This window comes from Cyprinus carpio, chromosome B19 (assembly GCF_018340385.1).
Source record: "Cyprinus carpio isolate SPL01 chromosome B19, ASM1834038v1, whole genome shotgun sequence".
NCBI classification, from domain to species: Eukaryota; Metazoa; Chordata; class Actinopteri; order Cypriniformes; family Cyprinidae; genus Cyprinus; species Cyprinus carpio.
This window is the reverse complement of record NC_056615.1, coordinates 15,638,766-15,656,897: the sequence shown is the minus strand read 5'-3', so window position 1 is coordinate 15,656,897 and position 18,132 is coordinate 15,638,766. Positions and strand designations below refer to the sequence as shown.

The following is an 18,132-nucleotide window of genomic DNA, read 5'->3' as shown; positions in this document are numbered from 1 at the left end:
AATATTTAGCCTACAAAATGTCTCATACATTATCACACAATTCAGATTATAGGTTTGTGAAAAAAAAAAAATATTGAAGAAATATGAATTTACTATTAAAACAATCAATTGCAATACAAATGTTTTTTTATATTAACACTTGTGATAACAAGAACTTTATATTAAATTCTTATAGCCATGACAAAAATGAAGAAATACTGTCAAAATGTTCCTGGCTGATTCTAAAAAATAATTACTCTTGGTCTAACAACAATACTAACTTATACATCATGAAGTGAAAGAAACAAAATGAGCGAAACAACATAAAAAGTAATGCTTGTTTAGTACAAAAGCATTGTTGGATTAAACAGAACTAAACAGTCAACATGGTTGAATGTCTCCCTAAATGAATCACTACAACTTGATCACATTTTCAAGAATATTAATGGCTGATAACACTAACATTAAAAAAAAAAAAAAAAAAAAAAAAAAAAAAATTATATATATATAAAAATTATATATATACTACTACTAATAATATATATATATATATATATATATATATATATATATATATATATATATATATATATATTAAACAAACTACATGTGACGCTTGTAGTTTCAAACCAGATAGACATACTTTTTGGATTCTAAAGCATACATTTGAACAAAAGTCAATACATTTCACATGTATAACTTAAACAACAACCATTTGGCTTATGAATGTCTATAAACAGGAATCGTTCTTGTGAAGTCAGTAATAAATGCATGTGTTTGTATTTCTTGCTGACCTCAGCTATGACACAGGACAGCATACCAGCAAATAATAAATCTGTTGTTCAATACTAATTCAAAGTTAATGTTACTGATTCCAAGTTAACAGATATATGTATTCACTGGTTACAGAAAATATTTATATCTGTTAAGTGGAACAAAGCAATGCTCTTTTGAATGTTACTATATATGTGTGTGTATATTATATATTTATATATATATATATATATATATATATATATATATACACACACACACACACACACACACACATATATATACATATATATATAGCTAAGGTAGGAAGTAACTAACAAATAATGTCTTTTTGATGGAGGATGAAGTTAAAGGAATAATACTGATGAAAAATCCATTAAATTCTGAACAGAAAAAAAATTATAGCATAGGTTTTGACAAATTCAGTGTATTGTTCTGCATTACTAAAGATAAGAACAAACAATATCTATATATTATGTAGAAGCCCTTTTAAGTTTTTAAGCTTACTAAATACAAATAATTTAGTAACTCAGTAATGGTTCGGTCCCATCTCTTACCAGCTTCAGAGACATGGCTGTTAAAAAAAATACTGAAAAATATTGTAATAGTGAAAAAAGAAAAGAAAAGAAAAAAAACCCTTTGGATGGAATTCTGTTGCTAAATCATTTCTCAGCATCTTCTCAAAAAAGTGCTCAAACTTTGTTGATGCTTCAAGACTCATTCTCATCAGTACTGCATGTAACTTGTACACTCAGAATAATCACTTCCATCCCTGTTTTGCCTCATTACAATCCACTGGTTGTTATTGCAAGACCAGTCCTGCAGCGGCCAATCAGCATACGTGACAGTGACCACCTCATCCACTGGACCACAGTCCCTAGGTCTGAGAGAAGGCTCGAGACATTGAATAACCTGAGACTGGTCAAACTGCCCCGAGTATGCATAATGAGCAGGATTTGTGAACTGTGTCTCATACATACAGCTGTGAAAGCTCATTTGAACTTCAGAATGTGTGTTAGTCTCTAAAGGCGGTGCATCATTGTCTGTGCATGTGGTTGCAGGGCTTTGGTCTTCGATCTCAGGCGCCACTGTGGTTGTCTCTCTTAGAGATGTTCTCTCAATGATAACAGGTCCCTCCTGCAGTGACAGGCTTACCTTAAACACAGGCTCCTTAACTTTGTTTGTACATACTACTTTCTTAGGATGATCCTTCTTTATTTTTTTGGACATCTGATGGGTTGGAGCTCCAGCAGGAGCTATAAAAGCCCGTGCATCAGAAGGGGGCAGCATAGACTCTGCTGGACGTTTAAGAGTCTGACTTGAACCTTGTGAAACAAAAGAAAATCTATCAAATGTCTGCCTGTAATCATTTTCTTAATTATTTTTGGTTTGTTTTCCAATATAAATATCAAAATTACATAATAAAACATTTAGAAAATAATCGTAAGGCACTTAATATCCAATTGTGTTGGTGTTTATTACAATCTCTACCCATAAATGAGCACCTTTTCCCTTTTTAAGATTTCTTGTTTAGGGCAAAGTAGCAGTTTTCCATTTTATTTTTCTATTTTAAAGAGGCTGTATGTAAGAATGTATTCATCACTTATATACACACACATTCACTCACTCACCTGTGGTTTTGTTAGTTCCTTCCTTTAAAGACAACAGACCTGATCTCCACCCCACATCGGCTCCACAGTTCAACACCCTCATGCCTTTTGATAAAGAGATGATGCATATAATAAATAATATAGTGAGGCAGGTATAACAAGTATGTATTGTGCTTTCATCTGCTGTACTTACACCAATGATAATCCTTTTCCAGTACCTCACTCATGAGACATGCAGACAACCTCATCACCTATAAACAACATGACGTTACCATACAGCTCTGCACAATCACATCTAATTCTATAACTATGAAAATAAGATGAACGTTGGTAGTACCTTAATATGTCCTCTTCCATCCTCTTTCTCCAGCTGGATAGCAATATCCTCAAGCATCTCATTTGTGTTGCAGTGTTTATGCTTTTTAGGCAAGAGCTTCGGATGGAGAGCTTTCTGCCGACACAAAGACATTTACATAAGCAGCAATATGGTGAATTAGCAATAGAATTTTTGTATATCTTGTATAGCATATATGTGCAAATTGTGTTATGCATAGATAAGGAGAGTTCACTAATTCAGTTGCTGGCAAGAGAGTAAGTTTTGCTACCTAAAGAAACACTTACTAAGTAGTTTCGCTGGTGATCACAGCCAGTCAAATGGCGGAATATTTTTTTCTTCTTCAGCTTCAAAGAGCACAGCTGACACAGGTAACAGCACGGAGGTGGATTCCCATCCACGCTCTGGCACTTAATAATAGCTTGTAGACCTGTGACAAACATGCTCACACACAGTTTGGTGCAGTGAATTTAAACCAATGCATCATCTTTTGTATGTGATTATTTTGCTAGATTACATAGTATGCAGATACACTCACCGATAAGAGGCTTTCGACCATTGTAATTTTCTAGAAAATCTTCTATTGATTGAAACTGATCAGAAGGACTTTGAGTCTGAGTAAGAGGAGACTGGGCAATTGGACTTTGTGAGAACACAAAGGTGTTTTCCTCTGCTAAGGTGTCTGATTGAGGCTCCTCTGTAAATATAAATGAGAATTACACAAACACCAAAAAGAATGATATTTTATATATATAAATAAACTACCATGTGCTTCCCAGCTGGTGTTGATTGGTTCTTGTAAATTAGACTCATCATGGAACAGACTTAAATCATGCGTTGTGGCCGGTTCCAGTGCTTCTGTTAGCATTTGGGTTCTGATCTGCTTGATAACGATCTCCACATCTCTGACAGGCTCTGGACTATCAGGTGAGCTTTCAATCCTGAAAAATCCATGCCTGTTTGATAGATCCTGGGTTAACTCTGGTACCATGTGGCTCACTGAAAGAGATGGTGTTTGCCGCTGGATTTCATATGGAATGGATTGGGCCAGGTGCATTGGATGTGATTCATAGCTGACTCCAAATGACTGGACAGAATTGTTCCCATCATCTTCACCAGCATGCACAATGTCATTCTCGCCAAGAATTCTGATGGGGATACACTGTCTTGGTGGTCTTACAACAGAGATTGTCCTTGCTTCAGTACAACACTGGTTTTCAGATGGCATTATGTATCGTTGAAGGCTTCTAACTGGGATTGGTTGATGCTGATTTATGTGTTGGCTGAGGACTGGAGCTGGGGAGCTTTCTAGAAAAGGTTTTCTAGATGAAACATGAGAATCCACTAGACTCTGAGGTGTAGATACATCCTGGCATGTGAATAATGTTTTGACAGGACCTGCGGTTCTATGGAGAGATGGATTTGGTGTTGGATTGGTTGAGACGTGTTGGGGTTCAATCCAACTTGAACACTTTGACCTCGATGGTGTCGTAGATACACACTGTGTTGGGACCAAACATCTTAAAGTTGGATGTTGTGCAGTCCCATTCATATTGTCAGACTCTTGCTGCTCTTGAGCACTGGTTTCTTTACCTTTCACAGAACATATAATACAATACACCAAACATATATCAGTATCTACTTACTACAGTATAATAATGAAACAGATTAAGTCATATTAAACATATTGCAGAATCCATACCTTCAGACGGGCTGTTGTGAACAAGCAAATTAGGTGCATTGGGGTTTGGCTGATCCTTGATCTTCTTCATCTGAACAAAAGCTAAGACAATTGAGAAAAGAAGATGTGATGAGGGTTAATAAAGATACACAAGTCAAAAATCACCTCCAAGTGCCACTAACCAGTTGTCTTTCCTTAAATTGTTAATTTAATCTAACATTTAGCACCAATTTATTTAAAGCAACATTAAAATATGAAAATGATCAAATCTCATGTGAACTAAATTGTAATACTAAATTAGATTCGATTAAATCTTGGATCAGTTTCATTTGTTAGTGACTCTGGTTAGAAGCATCTGTTAAATGAATAATTAACATTAAACTGCTGTATAAATAGGCTTCAAACAACATATTTGAAAATAAGCGCTGATAAATATTTCTGAGGTGACTGCTCTTTACTTAAAGTGCTTAGCATGGAAAATATACATATAACTCAATGTTTTCATTAATTTCAGCTATTTTCCACAAGTTTTGAATGGAGCAATAAGATAAGACATAAAAGACAGACCATCAGGGACTGGCAATGATGCCATCTCCTTGTAGATGACTGCATCCACACTCAGAACTATCAGAGAAATTGGAAGGTTAATGAAGAGACTGTATATTAATATATAACAAAAACGATTTTGATACTTTTTTACCTGTATATCACCTGTTCCCTCCTTCTTTTCAACCTTTTTTGCGATATCCATTAGAGGGCGAGCCAAAAGAGTCAGGTCTGTATCAGACGTCCACCCATGTGCATGATGAGATTTCTGTTACGGAACGTGCCAAAAAATAATTACATAGGAGAACTACTGCAAGTAGACTCAGAAGACAATAAAAGTAGTTGATAAAATGTGCATTTAATCACAACAAGACAAGAAGAGAAGCATGCAGTTTCAAAGTTACAAGATACAAAAAAACAAATAATAAAGAAGCATACATGATGGAGTATCTAGATGTTCTAACCACCACTATGAAAAACTTATCAGATTTGCTTAAAGGTATTACAGCTTCCATGTGTACCATGGAAGGGTCAATGCAAGCAGAAGATAATTGTGTATATATTAAAGAGTTTCTACATCCTTCAATAAAGATTAAACAAATGCATTAAATCTAAAACAAAAAAATGCACATAACAAAATTAAACTCAAAGCATAAATGTAAGCGTGCATAAATAAAAAATATGTAATGAAAGCACTTAATGTAAGAATACATAAAAGAAAATATATTTTCATATTCCCTTACATAAAATAGAGAAGAAAACACAGCAATCTGTCATGTCATGTTGAAAATCTTAAAAATAAAAAAAATCTCAAAACCAATAACTTACAATGTAATTGTATCTGTGAATGCTGCCCATGATGTGGTTCCTGATATCAGCCTTGGTTATCCTCAAAATGCAGACATCACAAAAGTACAATGCAGGCTGATTATATGCCAAAACCTCTGTGATGGAGTTCAGACCTGAAACATTCAAACAGGTTCACACACAAATTATTTTTTACAAGATTTTAGACGTTTCTTTAAATCCAAGAACTTAATAATTTTAGATGCTGGACCCTCTCTTACCAATGATGGGCTGTGCTCTGTTCTGATTGAGGAGATATGAACGTATGGAATTGTACAGGTGACTGTGGCACCCTGGAACGCAATACAGTACAATTTTCACCAAGAGGACAACTATGGTAAAATAATTACAGGAGTGTGCTGGAAAATGTGACAGACAAACCTGGGCTGCTGTGAGCAAACATAACTGGGTGCTGAGAAGACAACAAACAAAAATCCAGAGAAACAACTAGAGGGCGAAAGAGAGAAAGAAAAACCAGAACAGTGTCTTGGTAGGCTAAACGTTCAAGTTATCCACAGGTATATTCAGAATAGCATACTAACATCCTACACTTACTATATCTGCAGTGTACTGTATACTGAGTGGAATATGACAATTTCCTCTCACCAATGAGGTCGTCTGGCAATGTCTGAATGAAATCTTCGATAATATGTACCGTTTTACTATGTTTAACGTTACTGTGTTGTACACAGTATGATGTAACGTTAGGCACTAACTAGTTTTCCATTGCGAACGTAAGGTATGATATGTTTACATACAACTTTTGCAAGTCTAGTGAGTGCAACCGTCAGAAAATAACTGCAACCCATCGTTATCTGTTCTTACTCACAGTATTAAAGTTTTAGTTGAGTAACAGAGAGAAAATGGCTATAAACACAACATGACACGAAACCGCCGACATGTCATTGTTACGAGAAAAAGAGGCATCAAGTATTTTTAAAGTGTAACTTAACTAGCGTTTAAGTTAGTTGTGATTCCTAAAGAGCGCCCGCTACCATCTAAGCACGTGCGATTAGCTTGTCTCTTCGTCTGAAAAAACTCTGAACTTATCAAACAAAACTGGTTAAGTGTTTTTTCAAAGGGTTAAAGTGATAATTTGCTTGCCTACCTGAACTTTATTCTTTAGTGAGGTGTAAATGCTTGCTGCGTGGTTTGGAGGTGTGTAGAGTCATGAATATTCATTAACACGTCAGCAAAGTCTCGTGAATATTCATAAACTGAAATGTTCGTAAATCTTGTTTCCTGAAATGAAACTTATAATGAGGAAACTGAACTTTTGGACTTCCAAGTGCTAAAAATAGGATGGCGTTTAAAAATTTAAATATGAGCGAATTTGAATTTTCTAGAAAAAAAAAACACTTTATGTATATTTGTGTAAACTTAGTTAAGGTATCACTATTGTCGTTTTTTTAATCTTATACGTTGTCTTTACATTTCACATGAACAAGCACGTCTTATTTAACGTGTTTTGCAGTGTGATCTCCTTCCCCTTCAAGGCCGAGGAAGTGATAAACTATCCAAAAGTATTGTGTTGTCTCTCTGAACGCCAGCATGACCTTCTCAGCCCCAAGAGATTAAAGAAAAGAATTACTGCTGCTGTCATTACCTCTTCTTGGCTTAAGTACAAGAATTTCCTAAATGTGTGTGTGTGTGTATATATATTCCTCATCTAAATTTATGTTTTCACCTTAGTCTCACAGTACATTATAAACCCTTCTGGGCATTTCTTTCGTCTGTCTCGAAGACTTGTACCACTTCTCTCTTTTCTATTCTTAAGACACAGATGTTTTCAGTCTTGCTTACCCAGGCAAAACATAACAAGAAGACAAGAATAAGGTGACCTGAACAGAATTTGAACCGAAAAACAGAGCTCTAATGCAGAAATGTATTACTGGTAGAAGAAAACAGATGGTACAACTGTCCTGTTGGGAAAAAAGCTAGCAAACTGTATTATTATGTAATCTATAGTTAATCACAGTCTTCTTAAGTGCATTTATTCATGCCATGTTTTATCTGAGTGGTGAATGGGGGTCTGGCCAAGAGTAGGAATGCTTCTGAACCCCCACACATAAATTCCAACTTTGCCTAGGGTCATGGAGGTCAATAGAAAGTCACGTGACATACAGCCAAGTATGGTAACCCATACTCAGAATTCATGCTCTGCATTTAACCCTTCCAAACTGCACACACACAGCAGTGAACACACACACACCGTGAACACACACCCGGAGCAGTGGGCAACCATTTATGCTGCTGCGCTCGGGGAGCAGCTGGGGGTTCGGTGCCTTGCTCAAGGGCACCTTGAGTGGTATTGCCAGCCTGAGCCTCGAACCCACAACCTTAGGGTTAGGAAGCAAACTCTCTAACCACTAGGCCATGACTTCTCCACAATAGCTCAATAAATATCTCTAACTCTTTCAGATTTGTCAGCTCGATTGGTTTCTTCATACTACATTCATGAAGAGAATGTTTCTATAAAGTCAGTGTTGATGTGTTGTTCTCCATTGTATCTCTATGTTTTGATTCACTTCTTTTTAGCCGGTGGATGTCTGTCCTGATGACAGTCAACCCTGAATGGGATACTGCTGTGTTTGTTCGAAGTGTTTGCAGGTATTGTTTACAGCTATGAGAGGAAAGAAACAAATTGTAAGATATTTTAAGTATGTGACAAACAACAAAATAATTTCCTGGTCTCTCATGCACAACACTGAGTACTTAGTAACCACAGAGCAGTAAGTCTGAGCGTGAGGTTGGTGGGCATCAAATCAGCAACATTCCAGTTTTCATCCTGAAACAATAAGCCCCAACATGCCTGAAAAAGTCCTAAATGCCCAAACAGGTGCTAATAAAAGTCATGACACAGCTTTCACTCCACCCTGCGTGAGCTATTAGTTGTGCATTTGATTGGTTTTTATTTGCATGTAACTGTGGTTGGTTTAGTTGGTGGCCTCTTATGAACTTGTGATGAATTCTCGGGAAGTTTTACAACTATGTTCAACAAGAATGCAGTGTAACTTGTTGACTTCAAAGATTATTTGACATGAGAGTCTTCTCCATCCTCCCATGTTTCTCAAAAAAAAAAAATATATAAACTCATCCCACCACAGATTATTGGCCAGTTAATATAAACAATGGCACCTTTGATGAAACTGCCTGATAATTCTTATTTACTTTTATTCTCTGATTATATATATATTATTGTTTATGTGTTTAATACTTTTATATACAGTACAAATATATCTTTTCCTTCTCTTGTTTCTTTAAGACCTGACACAGAGGCCCTGTCCTTGAATGTTATCTGAGTGAGATGATTAACAAAGTAACTCCTCACTTTTCCCTGTGCCTGGTGTTTCATTTTATCTTTCTCATTCAAAATATCCATATGTTCACTGAATACCATATATTCATCATACATTTACTGTATCATATATTCACTGTATTGATTCCTTAGATCTTTCATGATTTTTTTTTTTTTTTACAGAAATTCTCATCAGTTAATCATTATATTTTGTTTTATCTTGTGTTTTATGCCTATGTTATATCCTTAAGAGATACTCTTAAGAGATACTGCTTGTATCTCCATACATGGTACAATTCATATATATACATGTATGTGTGTGTGTTTTGTTGGACTTTAATTTGATTAAAAGAGTTCCTTTTGGTGTTGAAGAATTGCAAAGGACAGTAGTCAGAGAGAATGTGTTTACCGATTTGGCTTATTAGCAGTAGTACAGAGCAGATGTCTGCTTCCTTCTTATGCTCTCGTCTCTCGTCTAGACAGTTCTCACACCCCACCCCCTCACAGAGTGAGCAAAAACAACAGACATCTGCATATCTGAAAGATATGAGAAAAGTGAAAGAGAAGCTGTGTGACAATACGAATTGTAAGTTTGAAAATAAACAAAGATAGTTTCCTTCTCGTTCTTTCTATCTGAGCTTTGCCTTCCTTGCTGGGTTAAAAGCCACAGGCCAGACATAGGCCTATGGCCATAGGTCTTCTTTTACCTAAAGCTGTCTCTCTCCCTCTCTTTCTTTATCTCTCAGGTAACAATGCCCATAAAAGCTGAGTGGAAATTAACGGCACCTGTGTATAATTTCATGCATCTATTCCCAAGTATAACCTCTCATTAATGTTATTAAACTGTTTCAGTTACAGTGTATGTGCAAATTAGTTTTGATTCCATATTTACATTTAAGTGCTATTAACTGCAATGCAGTAGAATCACATTCTAGCAGTCTTCTCTTCTATATATTTTGTTATTCTGTGATGATTTCAGTTGGTGGTTTCAGTAAAGTAAAGTGTGCTGATAGACAAGACATGTACAGTTTTATATCATCAGTCCTACAGTCCTGCAGTCCTACAGCCAGAATCACAAAATGTAGTGTGAATGTGAGAGTATGTGAAGAGTTCAGATGCAAAAAGCCTCAAAGTGCCATCTGAAATTTTCTTCTAAAATGAGCATTTTTCTCAGGCTCTCAGTGAGTTCAGTTATTTAACTTTAATGGCAATTAATAGGTTCTGTTCATTGTCATTAAAAGTGAAATAACTGAACATAAATATAGGAACCTGACAAAAAATGCTCATTTTAAGAAAATTTCAGATGGCACTTAGAGGCTTTTGCATCTGAACTCTTCATGTGTTCTTTCTGAATGTGTGGAGGGAGTGAATGCATATGCATGGTAAGTATATGGAATTTGTGTCTATGAATCCATAACAAGAGAATGAGAGAAGGAGCACAGTGAGGAATGCATGAGAACTGGAAATTCAGACTGTCATGTGCACTGTGAAACATGTCTTATAAAACTGATGTTAAAAAATACAAATATAACACTATTATATAGTAGGAATTTTGAATTACAGGAAAAAAGGTTGGTTGTAAAATTGAGGTATAGGCTGATGAAATGTTGAAAGTTGATTAAAGAGAAAATAAACGAAGGACCATTTAAGATTCTGACAAAAGCACAAAATATGTTCATTCTTGTAAGTGGTTGATGCATCCTCCAGACCCAGAGAGGTTTAGGTTATTAAAAATTTCGTTCTACTGACACCTACAGGGTTAACACTGTAACATTCAGAGTCTTATTACTTTATTGCTTCATTTTTCATTCAATCTCAATGCTACATGAGTCCAAGTAACTACCTACAAAACATAGCATTTAATAAAAAGCAGATAAAAGGGCATGCAATTATTCATAAAATTAAATAAAATAGTTCAACAACCTTTAAAATCAAAGTAACAAACAGAAACCAAACCAGAGATTTAAATCACCTTTAAACAGATATGAACTCACTCCACAAGAGATAATCACATGCCCACACTCAAATGTGAATAATTCTCTAGTATATTTGTCATACCACATGTCTATATCATTCTCTGTTCACAATTCTCTCTTCTGTACACACAAAAATAGTTTTTGTCATTCAAGAAATGGTGAGTTAACCAAAGCAATTAACAGGTGAATAAAGCTTTAGGACAAGCAAAAAGAGAAAACAGTGTCTATAGACTTCTCCCCAATGCAACATCCATTCTTTGGGTATCTGCTTTTCTTAATGTTCTGCTCCATAATTTTCTCTTCCAGTCATGACTCATTTTCTCACTGAGGTTGATCACTGTAGGAGAAGGTGGCAAAACAGTTATACAGTTAATGATCAACACATACAGAATAAATCCCTCTGCCTGTAAATCCCCTTGTTGTTCCCACATACTGCATTAAAAATTTAAGGACAAAATTCATCAAGTAAAAGCTCACATTGAGTTAATAAATGATTATTACTCACATAGTTTCATAAGAGCTGTCTTTCGTTTTGAGGAACCGCATGGCAAAAAAAGCCCCAGCCTGCAACACCAACACTAGGATGATTCCTCCAATGAAGCTGGACAGGTCAAATGATGCTTGAGAGAAATCAGGGCCTGACCCAGGGGTTGTTTCTATAATGAAAATGAGAATTCAGTAAACAACAACAACCAATTTGGTTATGTTTCCTTATTTTTCATATTCATTCATACAGTATATTCATTATGACTTATTCTTTTATGGTTTTATTTCACTAAATTCATATCACTGTATTATGTTACTCATATATCCTACTCATTTACTCAAGTATTATGCATTTATATTCATAATTCTAGTTGTACTCATATTCCTCTGATGTAATATATTTCCTTCATTTGACAGATAAATGGTAGCCTACATTTTGTCATGCTTAAGTGATGTTTGGACAGGATGTTGGAAACCTGTTCTCTGCAAAAATATTCTATATGCAAGGATGTTTGCTAAATTTGTCTTCTATTTTTGTGATACTAGTAGTTTTTTTTTTCCGAGAGCTGGTGTTTGCAAGAAGATTGCTTAACTCTGTTGTTTCTGCTAGAAGGATGTAAAACCACAACCCATGTCCCCATTTTTTATCTTATTGCTACCGATTGCATTTCACAGGTCATGTCAAAGAAATTCACCTTAGGTAGGGGAAATATTTGACTACACATACAGTAGATAATGACATAATGGAAAACGTTTGACATTTTATTGATTAGACACAAACATTCCATGATGCTGTAAGAGGAGGAAGTCTCTAGTCTATATACTGCTCCCCAAATTGGCTTCTTTCTCTTCTCTCTTATTGCATTCTCTGAAGATCTTCATCTCTTTTGCTCTTTAAGATTAATATACTCAGTTTTTAGTCGTTTCTCTTAGAATTTTAGCAGAATGTGTTCAGTCTGGATATTGCAATTTTACTTTTCTTTTAAATTTTCATATTTTACATTTAATCAACTGTAATCTTAATTACTTATACTTATGATAATTGATTTTAATAAAATAGAATTTCACGGATCTCTTTCTCCTGCATCAACAACAAAAATAGGCATAACAGGATTTATACAGTGAAAATCAAATGACTCACCTTTGCCACCACCATCAGCGGACCCACCATCTGCAACAATAAATAAACACACACATGAGCATACACATGAGCACACACACACACACATTAATTTGCAAATATGCACATTTTTACTCGCCTTGGCACATGCCAGTTTCATTGTAGACAGAGCAGCCTCCAAAGTCTTCAGTGTCAGACATGCATCTTGTGTCATTTCCTGCAAATGAAATAGATAATACTAACATTCAGTCACCGTCAGATAAGTGAATTGATTTGCTTTATTACACAGCTCTCTGGAACACTTGATTCTGATTGGTCAATAGACCTCAGTCAGGGAGATGAAAGCGAGATCCTAGATCACGAAATTTTAATAATAACATACAAAACTATTACTGACAGTTTTTTTCTTAAGAAAAAAATAAAAGAAAAAAAATCAAAACATGTTTGTATTAAACAACAGTATAATCCATTGAACGCTGTACTTCTACCACTCAGTCAGCCTCGCTTTCATTCCTGTGAAAAATTAAAATATAGCTCTACCATGACTAAGATCTATGGCGCCATCCAGCGGTCTGGTATTTTTGATATTCAAACGTTTAAAAAAATCACTTCCACTCTTGTCTCTGAGCAAGTCCACGAGGGCTTTTATCTAAATGGACTTATAATGTGAACGATAGACGCAATCAAACCCAACAAAAGAGCACTAATATGTAAGTGCTGTGAAAAGTCTCGGTTAGTCTAATGCAGTAAAAGTGGAAAGTTTTTTTTTTTACTTTATTTTATAATAAATAAAAAGAAAACAAGTAGATAGAATAAAAAAAGAATAGAGAACGCTAGCGTTAGATGGTCATTATCGCTCATCTTCATAACACAAAGTAAGATATTTTTGATGAAATCCAAGAGCTTTCTGACCCTCCATAGAAAGCAAGGAGATCCTACCATGGTCAAGGTACAGAAGGTAGTAAGGACATTGTTAAAATACTCCATGTGAGGTTCAACCGTAATTTTACAAAGCTACGAGATTTCTTTTGTGCGCAAATAAAACAAAAATAACTACTTTATTCAACGATTTCTTCTCTCCTGGGGCAGTCTGCCATTATCGATGCATGCACATTGCTTTCCTTGGCTTGTAAACAAGGCACAGCGCATGCCATCGATAATGACGGAGGACTGTCCAGGGAGAGAAGAAATCTTTGTATAAAGGTTATATATATATATATATATATATATATATAAGGAGACACACATATATATATATATAATTTTATTTTTTTTTTGTGCACAAAAAATATTCTCGTTAAATTACGGTTCAATCACTGATGTCATATGGACCGTTTTTGGGTGAATCCCTTTAAAGAGTAATATTACTGCCACATTCTGATTACTTGTAGTGGTTTGAACTGGCCTTATTTTTAAAGTAAGCACAGGAAAGGCCATTTTTCATTTAAATATGCGAGGCCGTTCCCAGAAGCTTTCGGTTATTTTATCTATACAAAAACAGTTCGCTATGCTGTTAGCTATTTGTTGTCATTTTACTTTAATTTATATTATTAACGTAACCATAAACACACTGGTTTGTTGAACAACTAATTTGACCATTTTCTTGCATGTTTCAAATGAAGGTCACTGGCAACACCTTGCATCTCTCAGATGGGCTGCATACATACTTAGAAGCTATGTAGTAGGCGGGAAAAAAATAGAATATGAAAAGAGCAGTATGTCAGAGTATTCATAAAAAGTAGGCAAAAAGTTCCTGGATGACCTTCTGCTTCTAGTGAGATTCTGAAGTGTGCATTGCTACTACATGAGGTCACAGCAGAGGATTTGTAAATGAAAGTGAAGCGATGACACAACAGGCAGGTCACATGACAATGAAAACATGATGAATATAGTATTTCCGGATTACAATCATATAAAATTTTATCAGCTTAAATCAATATTTCAAGTCATGTATTTGTTTATTTGTCAAGTAGTCGAGTAGAAAGCGCTATAATGTCATTTAGTTATTTTAGTGTTTAAAGCAGAGTGAGCATAAACCTAGTTGTATTTTAGATATGGATCTAAAATAGAAAGAGAATGGGTTACAGAGTTGGTTGCCTTGGCAACAGAGCATGACTAGACTAAAAGATGCTGTTTCTTGTTGAACATCTCTTTCTTTATGTCTCCTCACACTTATTTCCAGGAGGGTAGATAATGGTGTTGAATTATTTACTAAGACTGATGTCTGTGTGGACGGCAGCTGTAACTGTGCGTGTGCCTGTGTTTGAATAATTCACTGGGTTGTTCCTGAGATGGCTCTCTGTGGCTAGGATCACATGTCCTTCAGTGGGATCCTCTGTATGTGTGTGTGCGCACAAACAATAGAGACATTGCACAGGAGAATACATTTAAACTCATATGCAACATGTGTTTCTTTACCATCATTACAACTTTGCCACACACATCGTGTCAGGTTGAGGGCCGGGTCTCCGCTGATGCAGCCATTGCACGAGTCAAACTGAGAACAGTCCCCAGTGGGTGAATCTGTCAGGCCATCAAGAGATAAAAGAGATAAGGTCACCTAACACTCACATATGTTTGAGAGAAAAAGTTAGAAATGTTAACAAATAAATTATAGATAAATCACGTTGTAGAAAAGAGAGAAATGCTTTTCTGAGTTGATACCAATGAGAAAGTGTTGTTCAGCAGCACTCAAATGCAACAGAATAAACTGGACTTTAGCTGGATTTACCACAAGACCTGTACCTCTAACTAATACTCTCTTTTTTCCTCAGACTTGACAAATTTGACTCTTAAACTGTGCTTTAATTCAAGAACTAATTTATCAAAACTCACAGATAAGATTTTACTTCGATTAGGTTGATGTTTAAAAGTTTTTAAATACCCAACATTTATTTTTATGAGCTAAAATCCTTAAATATAATGATTAAAATAAAAATACAGAAAAGTTGCAATTGAATATAATGACTGCGAGACATCAGAGATAGATAGTCCGGTTGTCGAAGTAGGTTAGATATGCAGATTGTTAAAATTTTAGCTAAAAAGCAAATTTTTTTTAAGTTAAAGCTATTCAGCTTTGATATACGAGCTCATAATTGTATTGACACTTACCTGAGGTTTGTGAATTGGTTATAATAACCTGTGTTAGCAGTACAATCCCACAGAGTGCGGCCCACACACACCTCATCCTCAAAAAATCGTCAAATATCCCACCTGTAATAAACACATGCACAAAGTTCCATTATCAATATAGCAACAATTTAACTTATGAGTTAAACACTGTTTATCTCTGAATCAGTCTAACAACCTTAACTTTTTCTAGTCAGACTTACTGTACGAAACACTGACCACAATAACGCAACTAAAGTTTGATACAAGCACTAGACACCAATATAACTTTACCTCAGCTCAGAAAGAGTAAAAATAAAAACTTAAAGAGTAGCAGTCATAAATGTGCCTGTCAAGCAAACATCCAGTCCTAAATGTCTGTGTCCTCCAGACGAAAGGTCGTTGTGAACTGTGAGAAGCATGTGGTGTGTGTGTGTGCGTGTGTTGACGTCATGCCCTCTGATTCAGCGAGACTGGAAGGTGTGTAATGTGAGACAGGTAACATGGCAACCAAATGGCAAATGGCCATGTCTTGATATCCACACCACTGAAGATATTCTGCCTTTTCACAAGCAGGCTGCAGAAATTTGTCACATCTCATTCCCAAAATATGCAGGTCTCCTGTGCCCCAGACCATTATAAACAGTCAGCAGCATGTCCATACTGGTTCTTTTGACCTTCTTTCTGTTTGTCTGTCTCTCTGGTGGCCCAGAAAATGTTTTCAGAGAAAGCAATGTAGTGTAAAAGACTAAAAGGCTGTGTGGATGCCATGTAGTTATATATTTTATATATAATTACATTTTTAAATATAATTAAAAATATATGTAAACTTATATTAAAATGTGTATGCATAAATATATTTTCAGGTCCCACATAAATTAAAAAAAATGCATTTTGTTTTTACCCAAAATGCATTTTGAAATTGGAAATACATTTCCTTGTTCCATTCAAGTGCATTTTGTAACATATTTTGGCATTTGAAGGTTTAAACAAAATCTGTGCTTTGTACAACATAATTATTTAACATTTGAAATATATATTTAGCCAGGAAAAAAACAGAACAGGGCCAGAGCAAGAAAGCCAGAGTTTGGCATAGTTACATAAAAAGTTCTCTTTTCTGTATCCCTCAATTCCTCTGCATGCTCCTGGATGCTCAGTTATTAATTGTAATTAAAAGTCACAGCATAATAAACTAAGCAGAGGAGGCGATGATATATATGTAGGTGCGGGAATACTGCTTGTGTAGGAGGAAGCAGTCACCACTATCATTGCTACATCTGGTGATCAATGCAAATCAGGTCAGCATTTGTTTTTTACAATAAATTCAGTGCCTACCCACCGTTCCATTAAAACCCACCGAGAATCTTCCTAACCCACACCATCACTCCTTAAACTGTTTTGTAATGTCTCACGACACACAGACAGATCAATAGTGCCAAACCGTGTGAATACAGAAAGAGAGAGAGAGAGAGAGAGTGGGCGTCCTCCTCTAGGGAGAACTAGGTGCAGAGAGATTAAGCCGCGCATGCGCTCTGCAGATATTAGGTAACTGCGAGAAATTCCGCAGTACACCCCCACCACACGCGCACACAGACTTCCCGCCAAAAAGGAGCTCAAGGAGATACGACGGTGGAATGATAAACAGTGTCTGTGCTCTTATTTCTAAAGATCATTTTCAAATGATTCTCTCATTGACATAAGCTCACAGAATCAAACATACTGAACCTCAGAAATGAGCCTATGATTGGTTGAGACACATGAAGTGCATAAGGCCAATAATGCATTACTGCATAACATACAATGGAGACAGTTACAGAAAAGATTTCTACAGACTAGCAGGGATGAATAAAATAAACACTCAAAAGGCACCAGCTGGAAACCCTGGAAAGCTGCGTTTAGAGACATGTAGCATGGTGCAATTACCTTAAGGAGGTCTTGTTGGTGTACACTAATGTATTTGATTTGTTGATTGAGTGATTTCATATAATAGCTATATAATACTGTTACTTTAAATGTATTATTATTATTATTATTATTAGACTATCTTTTACCAACAAGCCCTAGTTTAGTCAATCTTAGCAGTCCTTAATAAATTATTCAGTATCTTCAGTCAGTATCTTCAACTGACACTTGCAGATACTCTCCCCGACCACAGAAAGTTTAAGGGGGTATTGCTTATAAGATTCCCCAGCTGGTGACCACCGGAAGCGCCTGTCCTTTTATAGAGAACAGGAGAGTTCCCCAGTATTGTAGCGCCCGCCCACCTGCTTCATTGAAATGCAGAGCCACTCGAGCACTGCGACGCCCACGCGCTAAATCTGCCGGGAAGCTCCATAATCTCCATCTGCGGGGAAATTATGTCATACTTATAACC

The 18,132-nt window shown here is 35.8% G+C and overlaps 2 protein-coding genes across 3 annotated transcripts; both read right to left on the bottom strand.

Moving 5' to 3' along the window:
* Window positions 1-593: 593 nt before the first annotated feature.
* Window positions 594-7,024, bottom strand: si:ch211-199g17.2. 2 transcript variants are annotated; one of them, XM_019124758.2, is made up of 14 exons: window positions 6,879-7,024; window positions 6,152-6,217; window positions 5,992-6,063; window positions 5,753-5,886; window positions 5,079-5,192; window positions 4,946-5,003; window positions 4,400-4,480; window positions 3,463-4,290; window positions 3,236-3,394; window positions 2,985-3,127; window positions 2,701-2,814; window positions 2,557-2,614; window positions 2,385-2,468; window positions 594-2,078 (listed from the first exon to the last, which is right to left on the bottom strand). In XM_019124758.2, exons 2-14 carry the CDS (start codon window positions 6,171-6,173, stop codon window positions 1,480-1,482), a joined length of 2,466 nt encoding a protein of 821 aa, XP_018980303.2. In that variant the 5' UTR covers window positions 6,174-6,217; window positions 6,879-7,024; the 3' UTR covers window positions 594-1,479. The 2 variants fall into 2 exon arrangements, with proteins under 2 accessions (XP_018980303.2, XP_018980304.2); XM_019124759.2 differs by lacking the exon at window positions 6,879-7,024 and adding an exon at window positions 6,326-6,852.
* Window positions 7,025-10,830: 3,806 nt separating this feature from the next.
* Window positions 10,831-16,192, bottom strand: cd164l2 (CD164 sialomucin-like 2). The gene is made up of 7 exons (XM_019125402.2): window positions 16,053-16,192; window positions 15,762-15,863; window positions 15,069-15,173; window positions 12,790-12,867; window positions 12,672-12,701; window positions 11,550-11,700; window positions 10,831-11,381 (listed from the first exon to the last, which is right to left on the bottom strand). The coding sequence occupies exons 2-7, from the start codon at window positions 15,835-15,837 to the stop codon at window positions 11,366-11,368; spliced, it is 456 nt and encodes a 151-aa protein (XP_018980947.1). The 5' UTR covers window positions 15,838-15,863; window positions 16,053-16,192; the 3' UTR covers window positions 10,831-11,365.
* Window positions 16,193-18,132: the final 1,940 nt, after the last annotated feature.